The sequence below is a fragment of the Geotrypetes seraphini genome, chromosome 2 (assembly GCF_902459505.1).
Source record: "Geotrypetes seraphini chromosome 2, aGeoSer1.1, whole genome shotgun sequence".
NCBI classification, from domain to species: Eukaryota; Metazoa; Chordata; class Amphibia; order Gymnophiona; family Dermophiidae; genus Geotrypetes; species Geotrypetes seraphini.
This window is the reverse complement of record NC_047085.1, coordinates 384,628,465-384,651,595: the sequence shown is the minus strand read 5'-3', so window position 1 is coordinate 384,651,595 and position 23,131 is coordinate 384,628,465. Positions and strand designations below refer to the sequence as shown.

At 44.1% G+C, this 23,131-nt stretch overlaps 1 protein-coding gene across 6 annotated transcripts in view; it reads right to left on the bottom strand.

Annotated features, from left to right (window-relative positions):
• Positions 1–23,131, bottom strand: part of DAZL (deleted in azoospermia like) — a 322,370-nt gene that overhangs the window by 160,316 nt on the left and 138,923 nt on the right. For all 6 annotated transcript variants that reach the window (XM_033930705.1, XM_033930704.1, XM_033930708.1 and 3 more), the window contains exons 5-7: positions 20,256–20,322; positions 11,836–11,972; positions 6,369–6,449 (exon numbers count right to left, since the gene is read on the bottom strand). In XM_033930705.1, coding sequence (XP_033786596.1) covers positions 6,369–6,449; positions 11,836–11,972; positions 20,256–20,322 — 285 coding nt within the window. The remainder of the gene's footprint in view (positions 1–6,368; positions 6,450–11,835; positions 11,973–20,255; positions 20,323–23,131) is intronic.

The window sequence follows — 23,131 nt, the reverse complement described above, 5'->3', positions numbered from 1 at the left end:
ACAGCAATGGGGGTACGGGCTATAGTGATTTCTTGAAGAAAACAATCACACTCACAATCCTACAAGAGGAGGCTATAAACATGCCTGCATTTGATTTCACTATTTAACCCATTTGGGTGTAATGTCCCCAAGTTGAGAATCCAGGCTTGTTCCTTCACATATAATCTAGCTTTCAAATTTCCACCCTGGGGTAAAATCAGAACTTCCAAAATAGAAAGACTCGCCATACAGCATCAGAAATTTTTCCATATTACTAATTAATCCCAGCTCTGATACAAGGGAAAGAGGGGAGGAAGAAAAGGGAAAAGGGAGAAAGGAAGGGAGGAGGACAAGGAGAAAGGAAAGACTCGCCATACAGCATCCGACCTAACAGATTCTCACCATTGAAATTCACTGCTTCCTCACATTGTAATGGCTAAAAAGACGCCAACAGGCTGTCTTTAAAAAACTGTAGCGGCGCTACGCACTCAATCACTTGAGTGTGTGTAGGGTGGAGCTACACTAAGCATGGGGAATCCCTACTGCTCATATAAAGAAATGAATTTAAAGAGACTGACTCTGCATGCTGCTTCGCAAGAAAACAGCATCTTACATTAAAGTGAATACAACAACGGGGGTGCAGGCAACAATGATTCCTTAGAGAAAACACTCACACTCCACAATCCTACAAGAGGAGGCTACAAAAACGCCCTCCATTCAATTTCACTATTTAACCCATTAGGGTGTAATGTCCCCAAGTTATAAATCCAGGCTTGTTCCTTCGTGTATAATCTAGCTTTCAAGTTACCATCCCGGGGTAGAATCGGAACTTCCAAAATGGAATAACGTAAAGCAGATACGGGGTGCTTTTCTTTAAGCCAATGCTGAGTAAGGGGAGCCTCCAAAACTTCATTAGCTATCCTGCTAATGTGTTCACCAACTCATAAAGTGCCCGCTTAAATGCCTTCTTAATTGTAGAATTGGGGTAACCCCTCTCTTTAAAGCGCTCCTTCATCTCTTCAGCTTTGGCTACAAATTCATCTCTTGATGAACATAAACGGCACAACCTTAGAAATTGCCCTGTAGGGATGTAATTTCTTAAATGTCATGGGTGGTAACTTTCATATCTCAAAAGGTTGTTGCAGTCTGTTGGTTTTCTAAAGATGGTAGTACTGAACTTGCCACTACTGAGAGTTATGTTGATATCCAAGAATAGCAGCGATTGAGTATCAAAATGAGCTGTAAACTTCAAGTTAGTGTCTCCCTGGTTAATCCATGTCAAGAATGTGGAAAGCTCTATTTCAGTGCCCAACCATACTGCAAACACATCGTCTATATAACGTTTCCACATTGACAACAATTTGGTGAAATAATTAGACGGGTATAAATATTGCTCTTCAAACACAGCCACATATAGACACGCTATGGTAGGGGCCATTTTTGCTCCCATAGCGGTCCCCCTAGTTTGTAAAAAGAAAGATTGGTCAAATTGAAAATAATTTTTGTTCAAAGCTATATGGGCTATAGTAACCAAAAATTCTATCCATCTAGCAGACAATCCCATTTGATTCAAACGTTGATCGATGATGTTTATAGAGCTTTCCACATTCTTGACATGGATTAACCAGGGAGACACTAGCTTAACATTCATCGCTGTTTTAGTTCAGACACTGTATTGAACAATGTGATGATTGGGTGGTGAGGCAGTTACATCTGCCTTCATGTCTCTGAGCATTAGTTTCAACATCAGTTGATGGACATTTGCCTCCAGTTCACTGTTAAAGGAATACAGAGTGACTTCTTTATATTTTTTGAGATATGAGATGTGGTGGCCGTCAGTCTGGCACCATTACTGCTTCTTGGAGGCTGAGCCACAGTGGGAACCCATGGGATGCTGCTGCCTGTAACTGCCAAATCTCTGCCTGGACCCCTGAAAGGGCTTCTGCAATGAGAAACCAAAGGAAAACTGGTGGGATCTCCTAGAGCAGGGGTTTCAAAGTCCCTCCTTAAGGGCCGCAATCCAGTCGGGTTTTCACGATTTCCTCAATAAATATGCATGAGATCTATGTGCATGCACTGCTTTCAATGCATATTCAGTTGGGTTTTCAGGATTTCCCCAATGGATCGCGGCCCTCATGGAGGGACTTTGAGACCCCTGTCTTAGAGGCATGAAAACTGCCTCTGCTACCCAAGGCTGAACGACAGCCCCTACTGTCTGGGAGAAATTTGGGATTATCAGTCACACTCACCACAGGGTCATCCAGCCCTTTGCCAAAAAGCATTTGCCCCTTGAAGGATAATCTGTTAAGAGTGGCTATGAAGCTGAATCACTTGCCCTTTGTCTGATGCAAAGCATTTGATGGGCAGAAACAGAGTAAGCAGAAACTTACTCAGGACTCTGATGATGTCAAAGAGACACATAATCTACTCCCTTCTTAAACATGGAGGACAGGCACCCCAAGCTCAAGGGACTAGTCTGCAATCTTGTATGACAAGCCCGTGCCATGAAGGAGGCAGCTGCTGCAGCTTTGTTACCCAAAGTCAGTGCTTCAAACTGTCTCTTAAATATCACATTCACTTAATGGTCTTGGGCATCCCTCAGCATCATTCCACCCTCACTAGGAAGGAAGGTGCACTTAGTCACTTGTGCTACTGTGGAGTAAACCTTAGGCTACATAAACAGCTGCTGGTAATCCAGAGCCATAGGACAGAGCCTAGACATAGCTTTTGGCCACATTTATTAAAGTGACTTCCATTGATCAGTGACTAATGTCTGGATAGAGCAGGACAAAAGACATAGGGGAGAACTTTGAGGTGGAGGGCTGCTGGGCATCAAGCTTCAACAGAGAGGGCATCAGAAATGACATAGGAAACAGAAGCTAATTTGAAAAGAGATCACAGTGATCTGCTGCTGCACCTGCCTCCTGGCTACTGGACCTATCAGGGATTTCAAATCATTCACCGACGCCAAAGAGGCTTGTTATTATTATTAAAATTATTATTGTGAGAAAGGTATGGAAAGGGATTTTCAAGCATCCCAGGTCTGCTCCGAAGGATTATCAACAATTGGAGCCAGCGTGGTATGATGTGAACATACCCACTTGGGAGAAGCAGTCCACTAAGGTGGATACGCCTGGTTGGGAGGAGCCCCCTGAGGCAGCGCAGCACTTCCTGATCTTGTCAAGCAGGCTTTCCATAAAGGGCTGACAAAATCGGAAAAGGCCTGCATTGGAGGGAAATTTCTACGGATCGACACTGGTCCACAGACCGGTGGTTGAAGAACACTGATCTAGACAGAAGAACAAAATCCCCATGAGCATAAGGTTGCAGCTACTACTACCAGGCATTTCATGAACACACTTGGTGCCACCACCACTGGAAGTGATGAGAACCTACTTAGAAGCAAAGGTATTTCCTGTGGCAGGTAAGATTCAGATGCAAGTGTAAGCTTCTTTGAGGTCTAGAGAGCAAAGCCAATCAATTTTCTCCAATAGTGGTAAGAGAGTTCCACAGTCCATGCAAAACCTAGTATTTGTTGAGAGCACACAGTATTTGTTGAGAACACACAGACCTAGAACTGGGCAGAGACTTCCAGTCTTTCAGGATCAGGAAATCTGGAGTAGAATACTCAGCCCCTCTCCTGCATCTATTGAATTGAGCTAGAGAAGAGCTGAGAACTCAGTGAAGGAGTCCGTGGTTAGAACCTTCTGATGTGCAGGTGTTCGGAATAAAAACCCTCTGGAAAGATTAGAAGAGTTTTTCCACCACTGCTGAGATTGTCAAAGTGAAGTTGTGACTAATGTGTTGAGTGGGTCGAGAGCTTGAGACCACCGAGATGTGAGAGTCCATTGAGGTATCCCGAGATGAAGTCTTGCAAATGGAGTAACATGCACTGTGGAAGCCATGTGATCCAGGAATACCATCATTTGTCTGGCTGAGATTGATGGAAGAGGATAAGTCTGATCGCATAGCTGAATCAAATTCTCCCGTCTTTGCTGAGGGGAAAAATGCTCTGAGATGAATGGTGTCTAGTAGAACTCCGATAAATTTCAGATTCTGAGAGGGTTGAAGATGGGATTTGGGAAATTTGATTTCAAACCCCAACCACTGAATGCCCCGTGCAGCTCCCTGCACTAAAAACCACTATCGCGGTTTAGTAAAAGGGAGCATAGTGCAAAATATAGACAGCAGATATAAATTCTCAAAACGGACACATTTTGATCACTAAAATTGAAAATAAAATCATTTTTCCTACCTTATTGTCTGGAGATTTCATGAGTCTCTGGTTGCACTTCCTTCTTCTGTAAATCCAATATTTCTTTCTTTCTGCCCCCTCCCCTTTTCTTTCTATTTCTTTCTTTCTGCCCCCTCCCCTTTTCTTTCTATTTCTGTCTCTCTCTCCCCCTGCCTACCTGTCTTTCTCTCTCCCCCTATCCCCCCAAGCCATCGTGCCAATTTCTCCACTTCCCCGAGTCTTTCTCTCTCCCTGCCCTCCCCCCAAGCCACCACACCACTATCTCCCTGCTTCCCCGAGCCAGATCTGGCACGTACACGCGCTGGACCCACAAGCCTTCACCTCCTACGTCAATTCTGACGTCTGAGAGAAAGTTCCAGGCCAGCCAGGCAGCGATTGGCTGGACCAGAACATCCTCTCCAACGTCAGAATTGAAGTCTGAGGTGAAGGCGTGTGGGTATGGTGCTTGTACGCACCAGGCCTGGCTCAGGGAGGCAGGAAGAACAAGATTGCAAAGCCAACACGATCGTCTCGCATTGCCTTTGTGATCTACTGGTCAATCGCGATCGACTATTTCGGCACCTCTGATCTAAAGCTTCCAAGTATTCAGTACTGTAAACAGAATCAACTTTTAGCCTGGTAGCTCTTTTCCCAACTACCTGATAAATTTAGTGGAAGTCTTTCAGTAGGAGATTTAGCCCTTGGTGAAGACTTTTCCGAGGGAGTGTCATAAGCCTCCGTTGCAGACTCAGACGAGTCCTCAATTGAATCAGACTAAGTCAGAGTTATAAAGGGCTTTGGTGAAGGAGTGCGTCGAGAAGATCAATGCTTATTTCGAGTCCGGTGCCAATCCGTTGATGAAGTATGACGTGATGCTCTTTTTCTCTTCAAAGAACATGAGGGAGAGCCTCTGGCTTGTCTGCTGTACCATCGGTGCCGCAGCTTGCCTTGGAGACTAATTTCGATGAGGATGCACACCTCTGTGTTGAGGCAAGCTGTAAAAGGTGGTCATCGCTGCTTGGTCAGCATCAAGGAATTCTACGCAAGACTGACCTGCGACAATGGTTGGGAAACTGGTGGCTTCTTAGCTGGTTTATTGGTCGGAGACCTCCCGATGCCAATGTCAAAGTCTCCAACATCGAAGGTTGCGATGTTTTCTCGATGTCCATGCTTGTCCTGAACAACTTCTCCTGTTGAAGTTTCCAGCTCTTGATGGAACATTTCTGCAGGGTAGAACACCAGATTCTACCCAGTGTTCAGGCTCAAAGCGCTGCAAACACCAACTGTGTAGGTTGGTGATAGAAATTGGCAGCACTTTTTGAAGCCCGTTAACGGCTTGGATATGGACGGAAAGACCGTGTCAATCAAGTCAATCTCAATGGCTGATAGAAAAAAAAGTGGGGGAAAAAGACTTTTTTTAAAATGAAAAAACTTAAAGAAAAATATTAAAATGAAAAAAATGCGCAAGCAGGAAGGCAACAGGAAAAAACTGATCAGACACGATTTCTTAGCTCTGCGAAAAACTAAGAACTGAGGTACCGCGAGCCTATGTCTGGCGAGAAGGTACTCATGTATGCGTGGTGCAGGCAGGTCGAGAACTCTTAAGGTCTTAAAGTGACGATGCACTTTTAAATCTGTCCATACCAGAGCTCCGTGGATGGCGTCACCCACATGTAAGAATATGCTGCCTGCTTGACCTGGGATAATGCAGTTATCTTGTGTGACAGCAGCAGGGAGGAACACAAAAGATTTGAATATATAATACATGCTGGAAAAGGATTCCCCTGCAAGTTCTGTCACCCATGCTTGTCCTCAATGTAAAAAAAAAAAAAAAAAAAAAAAAGAAATTCACCATAGAAGTAGTTTTCCATTCATCTTCTAGGGACCAAACAAAAATGTAGGCAACAAATCATTGCTGGGTTCAACACGGGCATGAAATCCTTTGACTACATTTTTCTGTGAAAGCAGCACTTTATAGTAATGATTCTAGCTAGTAACTTTAAATGCCAAAAATAAAACAGGTAAAAGACTCTCGCAACCTTAGCTATCAGTGAACAGAATAAATTTACTATTCAAATCATAAGTCACAGGTGGAAAGTTGAGAAACAATGAGCTAATTAAAACATTTAAAGTTAACTCAAACTAAACTCCATACCTGATAGTTATATGCTGGCTGCTGGTACCCTAACGGTATCTGCTGAATTACCACTGGATGTGAATTTTGATATGGATAGGCCTGTAAAACAAAGGTTACACATCATTGGCTAGGCCACCTCAATAGGCACTCTAAGAAAGTATATATTACCAGATAAATTGAGAGAAAACCTTTAGTGAACATGCCCCTTGGTTTCTTGTATAGAAAAGTTTTAGACCAGCTTTGAGTTTCTGAAAAATAGAGTATTTATGTTTATTAGTATTTATAGACTGCACTTCACTTTATTAGCAGCACGATTTACAAAAATATTTAGAAGGAAAGAAATGCCATTCTAAAAACAAAGAAAACCCGAAAGTCAAATAGTTGCCTCAGATTGAGCTCCACCCTAAACTATGTAAGTGAAGGAAAAGCTAAACCAAAAAAATAGGTCTTTAGAGACCTAAATTTTGGGTAGCAAAGTTTACAACATATTTGAATTGGAAGAAAATTCCATGAAGTAGGAACAGAGGCAAAAAATGCATAATTCTGAGTTAAGGATAAAATAACTAAATGAACTGAAGGTAAAGCACAGTTACTTACCGTAACAGGTGTTATCCAGGGACAACAGGCACCTATTCTCAGCTTTGCAAGCTGATTTGCTTGCAGAACTTAGAAAGTTTGCGACTGCCTTCCCGCCCACTCAAGGGCGCGCGTCTCCTCAGTTCAGATAGCTAGCAGAGAAGTCAACCAGGGGAGGTGGGTGGGTTGTGAGAATAGCTGCCTGCTGTCCCTGGATAACACTTGTTACGGTAAGTAACTGTGCTTTATCCCAGGACAAGCAGGCAGCCTATTCTCAACCTGTGGGTGACCTCCAAGCTAACCATAATGTGATGGTGGGAGTGTTGGCAATTCAGGAGAATCAATTTTATAATACTGCCTGGCCAAAATGGCCATCCCAGCTGAAAAAAATATCCAGACAATAATGAGAGGTGAAAGTATGAACCAATGACCAAGTGGCAGCTTTGCAGATTTCCTCAATAGGAGTAGATCTAAGGAAAGCTACTGATGCCACAATGGCTCTGACTTTGTGGGCTTTGACTCAACTCAGTAGATGCAGTCCACCCTGAGCATAGCAGAAAGAGATGCAAGCCACTAACCAGTTGGAGATGGTACGCTTGGAAATTGGACGTCCCAACTTGTTTGGATTGAAAGAGACAAAAAGTGAGGAGCAGATCTATGTGGTTGAGTACGTTGTAAGTACAAAGCCAAAAGCACACTTACAGTCCAGAGTATGAAGAGCCATTTCTCCAGGATGAGAATGAGGCTTTGGAAAAAATACTGGAAGTATTTGATGAAATTCTGAAATCACTTTAGTTAAGAATTTTGAACGAGTACAAAAGGACCATCTTGTCATTATGGAATACTGTGAAAGGTGGATCCGCTACTAAAGCTTGAGCTCGCTGACCCTGCGAGCAGACGTAAGAGCAATGAGAAAAAACACTTTCCAAGTGAGATATTTAAGATGAGCCGAATCCATTGGTTCAAAAGAAGGCTTCATCAACTGAGCAAGAACAACATTGAGATCTCAACCCACTGGATGAGGATTGAGGTGGTTTGAAATTGAAAAGTCCTTTCATAAATCTGGAAGCCACAGGATGAGCTGAAAAGGGTTTCCCTTCAATAGGCTGATGTAAAGCAGCAATTGCACTGAGATGGACTCGAATGTATGTGGATTTGAGGCCTGATTTAGACAAATGGAACAGGTAATCGAAAACTGAAGACAAGGAGCTAGTTTAAGGCTCCTTGTGATAAATGGTGCACCAAGCAGAAAAATCTAGTCCATTTCTGATTTTAGCACTGCCTAATGGTAGGCTTTCTAGAAGCCTCTAAAATGTCCTGTACAGACTGAGAGAACTGTAGAATGGCAGTTAGGTTGAGAGGTACCAAGCTGTCAGGTATAGAGACTGCAGGTTGGGATGAAGTAATTCTCAACATGTGGGTGACCTCCAAGCTAAGCTAAGCATAATGGGATGGAGGGAGAGTTGGCAAATTAATACAACAAATTTTGTAAAACGGACTGGCCAAAATGGCTATCCCTTCTTGAGAAAGTATCCAGACAATAATGAGAGGTGAAAGTATGAACCAAGGACCAAGTGGCAGCCTTGCATATTTCCTCAATAGGAGTTGATCTGAGGAAAGCTACAGACACAGCTAACTCTGTGGCCTGTGACTCGACCCTGCAGAGGTAGACCAGCCTGAGCGTAGCAGAAAGAGATGCAAGCAGTCATCCAGTTGGATATGGTTCGCTTCGAGACAGGATGCCCCACTTTATTAGGATCGAAGGAGATAAAAAGTTGTGGGGCTGTTCTATGAGGTTGAGTGTGTTGCAAGTAGAAAGCCAAGGCACGTTTACAGTCCAAATAAATTTGCGCAACTTCTCCAAGGTGAGAATAAGGCTTTGGAAAAAAAACTGGAAGAACAATAGATTGATTAATATGAAATTCGGAGACAACTTTAGGCAAGAATTTTGGATGAGTGCGGAGGACCACCTTGCCATGGTGGAAAACTGTGAAAAGTGGATCTGCAACCAAGGCTTGTAACTCACTGACTCTTCGAACTATTCAATGTTGATGAAAAACTGCAGGCAGACTGATTAGAAAATTGGAAGACTGGGCGTCCAAGTGGCAGATGAACTTTAATGTGGACAAATGCAAAGTGATGCACATTGGTTTAAGAATAACCCAAATCACAGTTATTGGATGCTAAGGTCCACCTTGGAGGTTAGCAGCCAAGAAAAGGATCTGGGTGTCATCATAGACCAGTGGTCTCAAACTCACAGCCTGAGAGCCATATGCGGCCCGCCAAATACTATTTTGAGGCCCTTGGTATGTTTATCATAATCACAACATAAGAACATAAGCAATGCCTCTGCCGAGTTAGACCTGAGGTCCATCGTGCCCAGCAGTCCGCTCACGCGGCGGCCCAACAGGTCCAGGACCTGTGCAGTAATCCTCTATCTATACCCCTCTATCCCCTTTTCCAACAGGAAATTGTCCAATCCTTTCTTAAACCCTAGTACCGTAAAATAAAACAGTTTCTTGATCATCTCTCTCTTTAGCTATAAATTATTAAGACTTAGCCAAAAAGAAAGATTTATAAACTATAAAGGAGTTTTACCTCATGCAAAATTGTCATATCTTTAATAACACATGAACTATTTTTTCTGAGGCCCTCAAGTACCTACAAATCCAAAATGTGGCCCTGCAAAGGGTTTGAGTTTGAGACCACTGTCTTAGACAATATGATGAAACCTTCTGGCCAAACAGGCTGAAAAGGTGACAGTGAAAGCTAGGTAGAATTATGGCCAGTAAGAAAAAGGAGGTATTAATGCCTCTGTAGAAGGAGGTATTAATGCTTCTGTAGGAAGAGGTATTAATGCCTCATTTAGAATATTGTGTACAATTCTGGAGACCGCACCTTCAAAAAGATATAAAAAGGATAGAGTCGGTCCAGAGGAAGGCTACTAAAATGGTGTGTGGTCTTCATGATAAGGTATATGGGGACAGACTTAAAGAGCAAAAATCTGTATCCTTTGAAGGAAAGACAGGAGAGGGGAGATAGAGATGTTTAAATACCTACGTAATATAAATGTGCATGAGTCGAGTCTCTTTCATTTGAAAGGAAACTCTGCAATGAGAAGGCATAGGATGAAGTTAAGAGGAGATAGGCTCCAGAGTAATGAGGAAATACTTTTTTACAGAAAGGGTAGTAGATGCGTGGAACAGTCTCCTGGAAGAGCTGTTGGAAACAGAGACTGTCTGAATTCAAGAGGCCTGGGATAGGCATGTGGGATCTCTCAGAGAGAGAAAAAGAGATAATGGTTTCTGTAGATGGGCAGACTAGATGGGCTATTTGGCCTTTATCTGCCGTCATGTTTCTATGTGTGGCGGCAGCCATCAAAAAAACCAAACAGGATGCTAGGAATTATTAAAAAAGGGATGGTTAACAAGACTAAGTGTTATAATGCCGCTATATAGCTCCATATTGCAACCTCATCTGGAGTATTGCATTCAATTCTGGTCTCCTTACCTCAAGAAAGATATAATGGTGCTAGAAAAAGTTCAAAGAAGAGCGACAAAGATGATAAAGGGGATGGAACTTCTCTCGTATGAGGAAAGACTAAAACGTTAGGGCTCTTCAGCTTGGAAGAGAGGGGAAATGCGATTGAAGTCTACAAAATCCTGAGTGGAGTAGAACGGGTACAAGTGGATCGATTTTTCACTCCATCAAAAATTACAAAGACTAGGGGACAATCGATGTTACAGGGAAATACTTTTAAACCAGTAGGAAGACATTTTTTTTCACTCAGAGAATAGTTAAGCTCTGGAACGCATTGCCAGAGGTTGTGGTAAGAGCGGATAGTGTAGCTGGATTTAAGAAAGGTTTGGACAATTTCCTGAAGGAAAAGTTCATAGGCTGTTATTAAGACATGGAGGAAGCCACTGCTTGCCCTGGATCAGTAGCATGGACTATTGCTACTCCATGCATTTTGGCCAGGTACTAGTGACCTGGATTGGCCGTGATAACGGGCTACTGGGTTTGATGGACCACTAGTCTGACCCAGTAAGGCTATTCTTATGTCTGAAAGCCTCCAACTTCCTGGACCCATGGACCGGAAGTTCAGAGCAGCCTTAAGCACACACTTTAGTACTGCTTTTGAAAGGTCACAGGGAACCTAAATAAGTGACTAAGACACAGCATAAATACCCCTGTTCCTATTTATAGGCCCTGATTGAAGAAAGACAGGGTCTTGAGTATTGACATGTGATCTGCTTGTGTTTATGGAGGTCCTTTCCTTATATCTACCGTGTTTCCCTAAAAATAAGACAGTCTTATATTCATTTAGGTCTTATTTTTGGGGTATGCACATAACCATCTCTCCCTTCCTCTCCTTCGCCCAATTCTTCCTCTCTCCTTTCTCTCCCCCCACATGTTCAGCATCTTTCCTCTCCTCCCTCCCTCTCATCTCCCTGTGCAGCAGAAGTTTGCTCAGCTTCTATCCTTCCCTCTCTCCCATCCCTTGTGCAGAACCCTTGATCACCCCTCTACCCCCACCGCGCAGCCGAACCCCTGCTGACCCTCCATCCTTCCCACCCCGCCAACTGTGAGTGAGCCCTACCTTCATCCAAAGCAGCGTCGGGCCAGCAGCACTCTAAACAGGCTGCTTGGCCTTGTCTGTCGGGGATTTCACTCTGCCGCGTTACTGATGACAGTTGCTGGTGAATCCCGGGACTAGGGCTTATTTTCGGGGAACACGGTATAAACCACCAAACTATTGTAAATAAAGCATAACATAGAAACATAGAAATGACGGCAGAAAAGGGCCACAGCCCATCTAGTCTGCCCACACCAAGACCCACCCCCTATCTACCTCCCTGAAGAGATCCGACAATCAAGCAAAAGTTAAAAAATGATAAACAAATATTACCTGAACATACTGAGTCACTGGACTAACCATAGGTGGATACTGTATATATGGATCTGTGTTCTGACTGTTCCAGACATTGTGGAATTGTGGAGCAGGAGGATGAAATATTACAGGTCTAGGTTGTACATGATAAGCACCTTAAAAGAGAAGAATAAACCATTACATTAGCAATTTAAAGATTTTGCATCTTAAAATGTATGTTACCGATCCTATCAACATTTATTTGGTCATGGGGACTGTGAATGTAACTTCAGTGAATATACAAGAGCAGACGCCTGACAATTTTTTTTTTTATTACTAAGCTTGTACAGCATGCTATAGAGCTACAAAGCTCAGGAAAACAACTGTTTTTGTACACCGACTGCTAAAAATAAGGAAAAATGATCTTACCTGTTAATTTTCTTTCCTATAGACACAACAGACAAATCCAGAGACTGATGGAATACCACACATCTACCAGCAGAATGGCACATCTACTAGATAACTGAATTGTAGGTACTCCTCTTGGATGGGATCTCTCCTGCCCATTTAGTATCGCTCTTTGCCCAAGCATCAAAAACCACACAACTGCATATACAGACAAAATTTATTTCCCAGAACCAAGTCCAAAACAAAGACCACCAACCACCAACTGCAGGAAACAACGTGACAAAACCTCCCCAAAAGGAAACTGCAGAAATGGGCAGGGCTCTGGATTCATCTGCTGCATCTAAAGGAAAGAAAATTAACAAGAAAGGCATAATTTTTCCTTCCTTAGCAACAGATGAATCCAGAGACTAGTGGGATCTAGCAAAGCAATCCTCAAACAAGGTGGAAAGTCAAAGCAGCCTCCGCAAGAACCAGCAAACCAAAGGAAGCCTCCCCATGCACAGCCACATCCAAATGGTAATGCCTGGAGAATGTATTAGAGGAGGACCACATCACCTTCGTACGTCAAGAAGTCGTAAGGAATGGAAGCGCGACCTATAATCCACCTCCCAGAAAGAGGGAAGAAAAGACTGATTTACATGAAAAGACAAAACCACCTTAGGAAGAAATGAAGGAAATTTCTGCACAGACACTCCAGCAGTCGAGAAATGCAGAAAGGGATTCCTGCAGGACAGAGCCTGCAACTCTAACACCCTATGCGCAGACGCCATAGCAACCAAAAATCTTCAGGGTGACATCCTTGAGAAGCCGCACTCAAGGGTTCGAATGGAGCCCCCTGCAAGCCAACAAGTACCAAATGAAGACTTCAATCCAAACAGGGTTTCCAAAAAGGAGGGTGAATGCACTGCACCCCCCTTCAGAAAGCGTACCACATTAGGCAGAGAAGCCAATGAAGAGCGCAACACTCGGCCCCTGTAACAGGCAATGGCCGTCACCTGAACTTTGTGGGAATTGTACACTCCATCTTGTAGAAAGTCAAGGAAGTGCGAAAGGGAAGCCTGATAAGGGGAAAGACCCCGCTGACTACACCAAGACTCAAATACTCTCCAAACTCAGGCATAAGATATAGACTTTTTTTTGCTTGCAGCAGAGTAGCAATAACCTGTTCCAAAAACCCCTTACGCCTCAGCCTCAACCTCTCAATAGCCAGGCTGTAAGACCAAAGCGGGAGAGATCTTCCAAGTTTATTTAAAATTTGATTAAATCACTTTTTCAAAGCGATGTACAATAAAAATAGAGGAGATGAACAATTGTTAAGGGAAATACTGACTTACTTCAAATGAAAGGAAAGTAAGGGAGGAACTACAATCAATATAGAAAAGAGAACAGCCCCTGTCGCCAGGCCCAGAAGATCCACGCCACAAAGACTCCTGTTTGCTGGAATCAAGCAACACGATGCAACACCTGGCCTATCATCGGCCGGGGGGAAGAAAACATCAGAAGGCTCCCCGGAGGCCACAGAAGAACCAATGCATCCACCCCCTCTGAATTTGGTTCCCAACATCTGCTGAAGAAACGAGGGAGCTTTGCGTTCTGAATAGTGGCACTGGCAGCCTGGGGGTGCTGTGGCATGCTGTGGTGGAATGGATAGTGTGCAAGAAGAAAATTTTAATACGTTGTAAATTTTTTTCTACATATAAGACACCTACTTTTCATATGATTCAGGGTAAATCTAGTTAGTAAGCCCAATTAGAAGCCTATGAAAAGTTTGGTACACAGATATAAAATAAATTTGAATATGGATTGCAGCCAAGGCCAGAAAACATTAGAGATTAATATTAAGGATAAGTATAATAAGATTCTCTTTATGTACTTTGCTGGGTTAAGCAAGATCATAAGGGAAATTAGATATAATACATGGAGGTTTTAATCTCTCTCTCTCTGTTCAGTATTCTTTGCGTCTTTCTTTGTCTAATCTATTGCAGTTTCCTGCCTTGACCTTGTGGCTTTAATTAATGCCAGACCTCTCAGTCTGGCTTGTGGTTGTTGGAGGGAATATATAGGGTTTCACATTTTTGAATACAGATAGTTCATATGTATCTTAACAATAATTTGATTATTGTGTGATTGTATGTTTAAGCATAAAAACGGAGTTGCAAACTGTATTTTTATATATTTTAAACCTTGAGAAATTTGAGAAACCCAAAGTGGTAACATCTGCAGTTTGACTTATCTGACCTTTAAGCTAGCCTACCATAGAAACTCTCTTAAGTCTGTAGATGTGAAGGAGGGCTCCTTTGGCCCACATTAGGAATTCTCATTAAGGGGGGTTATATGGGTTTTCTTTTAGTGTCTGTGAAACCCTAGGCTGTCAGTTTTCTCCAAAGCTTAAGTTCTGAAGGGTCAGAGAGCTGTTTTGCGTCAAACTTTTCCTTGGGTATATTATAATGTTTTATGCATATTCAGAAATTGTTATGAACAAATATATAGTTTGTAAAACTTTTCTTTAAGCCTGGTATCTATGCTAAAAGGAATTTCTTTGTTCAAACATAAAGGACAGCCTCTGCTGGCTGATCATTGGTAGATAGGAGTGATGTCATATTTGGTCATTGAGAAGAGGGGCCACCACAACCACCATCTTGGAAATGGTGTGCGGCGCCATGGCCAAGCCAAAGGGCATTGCCCAAAACTTATAATGCTAACCAAGAATCGCAAAGAACAGGAATCACTGGTGCGGCGGACGGATGGGGGATATGCAAGTATACCTCCTTGAGATTGAGAGCCGTAAGAAATTTGCCCGGCAGAACCGCAGCAATCACGGACTTCACCATCTCCATTCTGAAGTGTCTGACATGGAGAAACCAAATGACCCGTTTGAGATCTAGAACCGGCCTAACCGACCCCCCTTTCTTTGACACTACAAATTAAATGGAATAGCTCCCCATTCCCCACTGCTCCTGAGGCACTGGAACCACCACCCCCATGTCCAGGAGTACCTGGAGGGAGCTTTGAACCAACACCACCTTGGCAGCGCCTGAACACAGGGACACTAAGAAAGAATTCTCCTCTCCCATCGCAGATTCTAACTTATAACCATCTTGAATAATGTCCAAGACCCACTGGTCAGACATAATCTTGGTCCACTCCACCAGAAAGGACATCCGTCCCCCTATCACATCGGTGGAGGGTACTGAGACCGCATCATTGGGAGGCACGGGAGGTCTGAGGAAGGGGCAACAGTTGGAAGATTTGGAAGGACGAAAAGAACCCTTCTGACGATACTTTAAAAAAAACGTGGGATGAACACAGTATCTAGAATCAGAAAATAGTAAATATTGAAGAACTAAGGCCCTGTCCTGAGTGTCCTTCAATGCCAAACCCCCAACTGGAAGAGTGGTCTTCTTGGTGACCGCTGCCACAAGAGCATCCACTTTAGGCAACCGCAACCTCATCATCTTATCAAGCACCACTGGGTACAATTGGCGTATCGCTTTCGCCATAAGCAGTCCAGCCTCTGGAGAAGTCCACTGAATGTCAATGAGTTCCTTCATGGATTCATAAATCAGAAAGGACTTGGAGGGCTTCTTTATGCCAGCCATGAGAGTTAGGTGGCACAGATGACTGCGGCACGTCCCGAGAGATCTGTAGCCCCTGGAGCACCTTAGTAATAAATGTGGGCAACTTCTCTCTGTGGAAAAGCCAAAGGGCTGTAGGGTTGACCACCTCACAGGACAGAGACTCCCCCACTTCTAAATCATGCAGATCCTGCAAATCCCCATCCACCACGGAGCTCGTGTGAGGAGGAGACATATCAGGGCTCACAGCAGGGTCTACCGCCGCTGCGGTTTCCATCCTGCGCCTTTTCGCACTCTGAGCCCTGACCCCAGCTTTCCCTCAAGGATGGTCCATTAAAAGGTAATCAGCTCAAGAACCAACTCCAGTCGGAGCCAGTGAGGATCTGCATAAAAGAAAAGCCTGATGCATCAACAAGAAACTCAGGAGAAAACGGCATCGCCAATGATCCAGACTGCATTAGCAACGGATCAGGCATGTTCTGTCCCAAAACCACTACAGCGCCAATGTCTGTGGCTGCCACTAAATCCTGTATATGTCCCAATGCCCCTGATGCCAAGAGGCCTGCTATAAGGGAAACCACATTGCCTCCCGCCACCATATTTGAATCCACGAGGGCACAGTCTGAGGGCAGACACCGAAGACACCGCACATACGCCCCAATCACACACGCACAATAAAAATACTTACAATGTGCACTGTTAGTGTGTCAGAGAAGGACAGTGCATAACACTACTCCCCCGAAACGGTCTTTATTTTTTTTTTAAACCAACTGGGAAATAAGATAAAAATGCACAGACTACAGCAAAACCTCAATCAGAGGAGGGAGGATGGGGACGGGACCTGGGGGTAGGGGCAAGTGTAACTCCCAAAGCTGGCACTGCTCAGCCAGACACTCCTGCATTAACTGAAGCCATAGCAACAGTAATGAAATTCACTTTTGCAGTGAAATTGACTGATTTTCAGTCAGTGAAGCTTGAGGAATGGCATCCATCGGCCTGCTGGAGATAGAGCATACTAAATGGCCAGGAGAGATCCCATCCAAGAGAAGCACCTGCAAATCAGTTCTCTATCTCCACCTGCTGGTAAATGTGCGGTATCCCATTAGTCTCTGGATTCATCTGCTGCTATTGCTAAGGAAAAGCAGTTAGCACACCTGCAGTAGCAAGATCAGGACAGACAACTTGTAACATGCAAACAGGTGGCTAACCACCCTCCCAACTCCAACAGAAACTTGTCTTCCTACCCCACTAGTGTCTCACTTCTTCCCTTTCCTGGCACTTTTCTATTCACTGAATACTCAAAATAATCCTTCCTCCTTCCCACCTACAGGTGAGAGAGCACATGCAGTTGTATGCAAACAAATCCAATCTATTCCAAATCTATTTGGTCTATTCCAAAAACAATGGAATCTGGAATAGACCAGCAGTACAACTGCTTTTACATCTCCTGACAACACTTGGAGAGAACAAAAGAGGAACTCTGCTATGAATATCATGCAATTATTAGGAAAGAGATGGTATAATCACCCCATATTGCCTGTATCCCCCATCATTTTAACTCCTAAGGGTAACTCTGGACAGTAGAAAATGGGGAAAATGTCTGCAACCAGACCATTTCTAAAAATATTTTACCTTTAAACAAATTAATGGAAGATTAGGTTTTCACCTTCAATAATCTTCTTTCTATTAGTCCCTGGAGGATTCAGTACACTATGTGTTCAATCCCTTCCTGCAATCCAAGTATTGCAGAAATCCAAACACTTTTCTGAGCACATGCTCCTCTCACCTCAGAGTTAGAGCCCCCTGTAGTTCAGTCCACAAAGCTAAGCAACATACCTAACAAATCCATGACAAGGAAGGGCAGTGTTCTCCCTAGGGCCTTTTAGCCAGGCAGTCCGCCCAGCTAATTTAGATGACCGCCCGGCTATCATCCGCTCGTGAATTCTGCTGCTGCCTGCTGCTCAACATTAATCCCTCCCCCCCCCCCCAAAAAAAAAAAACCAGCTTGGAGATTTCACGCCTTAGCCCATAGCGAACTTATGCTCCGGGGTTCTAACGTGTGCGTGCCGGCTTCCCTAATCTTCCCTCGCAGTGGTCAAAGCTACAGCCTCAGCACCCTGGGGTTGTGGGTTCAAACCCACACTGCTCCTTGCGACCCTGGGCAAGTCACTTAATCCCCCCATTGCCCCAGGTACATTAGGTAGGTTGAGGGACAGATAGGGAAAATGCTTGAGTACCTGAATAAATTCATATAAACCTTTCTGAGCTCTCCTGGGAGAACAGTATAGAAAATTGAATAAATAAATAAAATAAAAATTAAAAAAAATATCTGAAAAGAATTAGTCCTCTCCAAAAGTAGAGCAAGACTCTCTTGACTTCTGACTCGAGTAAGATCTAATCCTTGCACTCAGAGCCTATGAAATGAAACAGGCATCGGTAGAAAGAAGGTACAGTACAGAGAACTCCGGCATCTGTAATATGAAGAAATGGTCTCCGCATGAAAGAGCTTGAAGTTCCAAAATACACTTTGCCGAGACAAAGGCGACCTGAAAGACAATTTGAGCATCAAACCCAGAAGAGTAGCATCCTTCAGTGGCTCGAATGGGGCTTCTACAAGGCTCTGCAGATTTCACAAAGGGAAAGAATGATGCAAGGAAGGCCGCAAATGGCACACCCCTCTCAGAAACCCACATCCAGATGAGCAGGAAGCGAACTAGAACCCTTGCATGCCCCGAAGCACAAAAAGCCTACTACTGGAACTTTAAAGGAGGTCACCGCTAAACTCTTATCTAAGCCTGCCTGAAGAAAAGCCAGGACCATTGAAATAGGAGTCCGCTCAGGCACCACTCAGTCCTTAGCACACTACTGTTGGGAAGCCTTCCAGGCTGAGGCATAAGAAGCCATAGTTTAAGGTTTCTTGGACTTCAAGAGCGTCAGAGGACCTCCTCTGAAGAACTGCACCTCATCAAGGCTGAGCACTCAAGAGCAAGGACAGAAGACCAAAACGTTGCGAGTCTCTATGGGCATCGGATTCTGCTCAAGAAGGTTGCTAGGGAGAGGAAGGTTGAGCTTCCTGTCCCACTGAAGACTGACGAGATCCGCAAACCACACACGAGGCCAGTCTGGAGCAACTCGAATATCAAAGCTGGGATGCGTCGTTATCTGGCGGATGAGCTGACCAACAGGAGGCCAAGGAGAAAACACAAAGGAGCTTGTGAGCTGGCCAGGATTAAAGCAAGGCATCCAGCCCTACATTTCTGCACTCTGTTCACTGACTGAAGAAGCACCTGACCCTCAAGTTCTCTACTGACACTAACAAGTCAATCTGAGGCCGACCCCAACGCTGTACAAAGACAAATGCTGCCCATGAGAGGGGCCATTTTCCTGGGTCCAGAATGTGTCGACTGAGGAAGTCTGTTGACTCCCACCACGAACTCCCGCCAAGAGAGAGAAGACTAACTCCACCCAGCAAAACAGCATGCATGCCTCCAGGCCCAAAGGAGCGCTTCTTGTTCCCTCTTAAATTATATACGCCACCACCATGGCATTGTCTGAGAACACTCACACCGCTTTTTCTTCCAGAGTGGGCCGGAAGCGAGTAACGCCAGGTGAATCGCTTGAAGCTCTAACGATTGATCGACCAACACCACTGACAATAAGACTCCCTGAATGGACTGGTCCCGCAGTGATCATCACAACCCAACAGGCTGGCTTCCATCACAAAAGTTAACCACTCTAAGATGAAGAAGCTTGCCCTGATAGCCTTGGAGGCTGTCCCCTGGGCCAGTGCGCACATGCATCCTCTACAGCAGTAGTTCCCAACCCTGTCCTGGAGGACCACTGGAGGACCAATCGGGTTTTCTGCATAGCCCTAATGAATAAGCAAGGAGCAGATTTGCATGCCTGTCACTTCCATTATATGCAAATCTCTCTCATGCATATTCATTAGGGCAAGCCTAAAAACCCAATTGGCCTGGTGGTCCTCCAGGACAGGGTTGGGAACCACTGCTGTAGAGGATGCATGTGTGCACTGGCCCAGGGGACAGCCTGCGCCATGAAACCAGGAGTTTTACTCAAGATGAATTTTAAGCAAAAAAATAAGAAAAAGATGCAGAGCAAATTAAAAAAAAAAAAAAAAAAAGATGTCTGCATGGATTGCTTGCAGAAACTGAAAATACAGGGGGCTCTAACTGTCTCTCTAAGGAGGAGCATGTGCTCTAAGGAGGAGCATGTGCTCAGAGAAGTGTTTGGATTTTTGCAACTCCGGAATTGTGGGAAGGGATTGAACACCTAGTGTACTGAATCCGGAAGGGACATTACAGAAAGAAAATTGTTAATATCTTATAATAGCAAACATGAACTTTTTATATTGTACACACCACCTTTGGCATAATATATGATTCACTCAATGGCAATAGTCCAATTTAAGAATCCTGGACATGTATCATTTTGAAGGTTTATTTAAAATTTACTTACACAAATTCTGCTGTTTCCTGATTGCTGGGCCCAATTTCAGTTTCTTTCCGTGAAAATTTATCTGTGACTTAAGACAGAATGATTATCATCAAAATATATTTAACTCTAAAATTATATAAGCATTACCCACCCAGACACACCAAAGTGCAGTATCCTTGTGCTTGACAATGGCTAATCTGTCAACAAGTACCCTTAAGATCCCAAAAATATATCAATTTTCTAGCTATTAATGATGGCAGCTTGTGAAATGGCTATAGGGATGGCTAAAAACATATGGCTCTCTTCCTCAACCTGGCTATGTTATGTTACCATATATATTTGAATATAGGATGAGATTCTTGGGCCAAAAAAATGGCCCAAAAATGGGGGTCTCATCCTTTATTCGGGTCATCACCCAACCCCCTCCCCAACTCGATGCAGGCCTCTGATAGGCCGGGACAGGAGAGATCCCTCCCGTCTCCCATCCCGGCTGATGCAAATCATTTTTTACCCCCTCCCCGGTACCTTTTCTGCTACCCCCGTACCTTTTTAGTTAACCCTGATGGTCCAGCGGTGTATGGGCAGGACCACGCTCCTGCCCTGCGAACCTCCTTTGACTCACTGATCGGGGCTTGCGGCGCACAGGAGCGAGCTTCTCGAGCTCCCGCACGGCCCTGTACAGCTAGCAGAATGGCCTACCACTAGACCAGAGGTGGAAGAGGAGGTGGGACAAGGTGCAGAGCCTAGCAGGGAGGGGGGGATAGGGGGCAGTGCAGAGCCTGGCAAGTAATGAGGGGGGCTGGCTGCATTGCCTGGTAGGGCGGAGAGAGGGCTGAGTGCAGAACTTTGCAGGGAAGGGGGATTGTGTGCAGAGTCTGGCAGGGGAGGGCGTGAAGGAGATGACACTGGGTGCAGATCCTGGCAGGGCAAGCCACTTGAATATTAAGCCCCTGTCTTATATTCGAGTCAACCATTTTTCCTCATTTTTGGGGGGGAAATGGGGGTCTCGACTTATATTCGGATCAACTTATATTCACGTATATATGGTACCTTGACCACATCCTCAGGCAAAAAGGTTTCACAGCTTGATTACGTACTGTGCAAAATATGTTTCAATTTGCTGGTCAATTTTATGGAGTGTTTTCTTATATTAGTATTTGAAAGGTTAGGTTTATCCATATTTAAGCTTTTATCCCCAAGCATGGTTTTTATAAACTATTATGGTTGATCCTCCAGCTCTTTTCCAAGCTGAACAGCACTAATCCGTTTAGTCTCATGTATTCCATCCCCTTTACATTATCACCATCTCATTTTCTAGCTCCTCTATATCCTGTGAGATGAGACGACCAGAACTGCATATTATGCAAGACACCATGGACCACAGGTGATTACTCTCCTTACTCATTTCTATTGCAACTAGATATACAGTACAGATTTTTAGGGTACTCTACTAATGGAGCAAGACTGACCTATGATGCCTTTAGAAAAGCCATAAAAACAGCCTTATTCGACAGAAATATCACCTAAAAAGTACCTACACCAAACACTAAATATGTCCACTCCTGCATATAAATCTGAAACTTCTAACATTTGCTAACAATCTATATATTGTATTTGGCTGCCTTTTAAGCTTCTGTATGCTGTATATATTGTATTTCAACTGCCTTTTTAAGATACTGTATGCTGTAATTCTCTGACTTCTGCATATTGTAACTCGCTGACTGTCCAGCTCTCTTCAATGTGAACCGCCTAGAAGTCTCACGACTATGGCGGTATAGAAGAATAAAGTTATTATTATTACTAACCCCTATTTGGAAAAAATATTTTATACAATTAACTTTCCTTTATTGTTAAATGATTTTTATTATTCCAGCAGTAAGAAGCAAATACAAACAGTAGTACCAGTCAGGAAATAACATTTTCAACAATATAATCAGTTCCCCTCCCATCCCCCCTCCCCTCCCCAAGAATCCATGGCCAGTCCAACAGTTGAGTGGGAATAAAATCTTAAAGATTCAAAAGTCTACTGCGAGCACGCGGTGTGAGGTCCTGCCAGAAGTGCTCCCACACCTGACAAAATTTGCGACCCGGGCCAAAAGTCAAGTCTCCCACCATGCGACTCTCCAGTGTTGCGTGCACTATCATTAGGGATCTCCATTGTGCATATAACGGGGGGTCATGGGAGAGCCAGTTGGTGAGGATGGCTTTTTTTTCCCATCAAAAGGGCTCTGGAGATAAATGCTGACATTCCCCTGGGTTTGGGCGAGGCTATATTATAAAATCCAAATAACGCCCTCGGTTGCGGAAGCCATCGCCTTCCCCAAAGCGATGTGGTATATAGACCAAGATGTCTCCAAAACTGTTGGATTGCGGGGCAGGCCCAAAACATGCGACTCAAAGATGCGTGAACCTGATTGCATTTCGGGCAAGAATGCGACGCAGTAATCCCCATCCAGGCTGCACGTTCCGGTGGAATGTAAAGTCTAAAAACAATTTTCAATTGCATTTCCCAGTGAGTAATATTGGGCGACACCTTCTGAATGTTCTTCAGGATCCGTTGTAACTGTTGAGCAGTCAACTGGCAATGCAAGTCCTCAGCCCACGCTGTCGCTAATATATCCAGATTCGTATTTGGTTGGCAATCTCGGATCCCCACAATATGAAATCGTAGAGGAATCCTCTGTTGGGCTGAAAGGCAGAAGAGTTCCGAAAGCGCCTCCCTGCAGACTTCAGTAAGGGCAGCCACTGGGAGGGACTGAACATAGTGACGGATCTGGTAATAGGCGAAGAGATCATTATTAGCCTGTAGGTCAAAAATTCGTTGCAGCTCGGCAAATGTGGCCAGGCTCCATTCCTCCGAAAACAGGTGAAAAAGATATTGTAGACCTTGTGCTTGC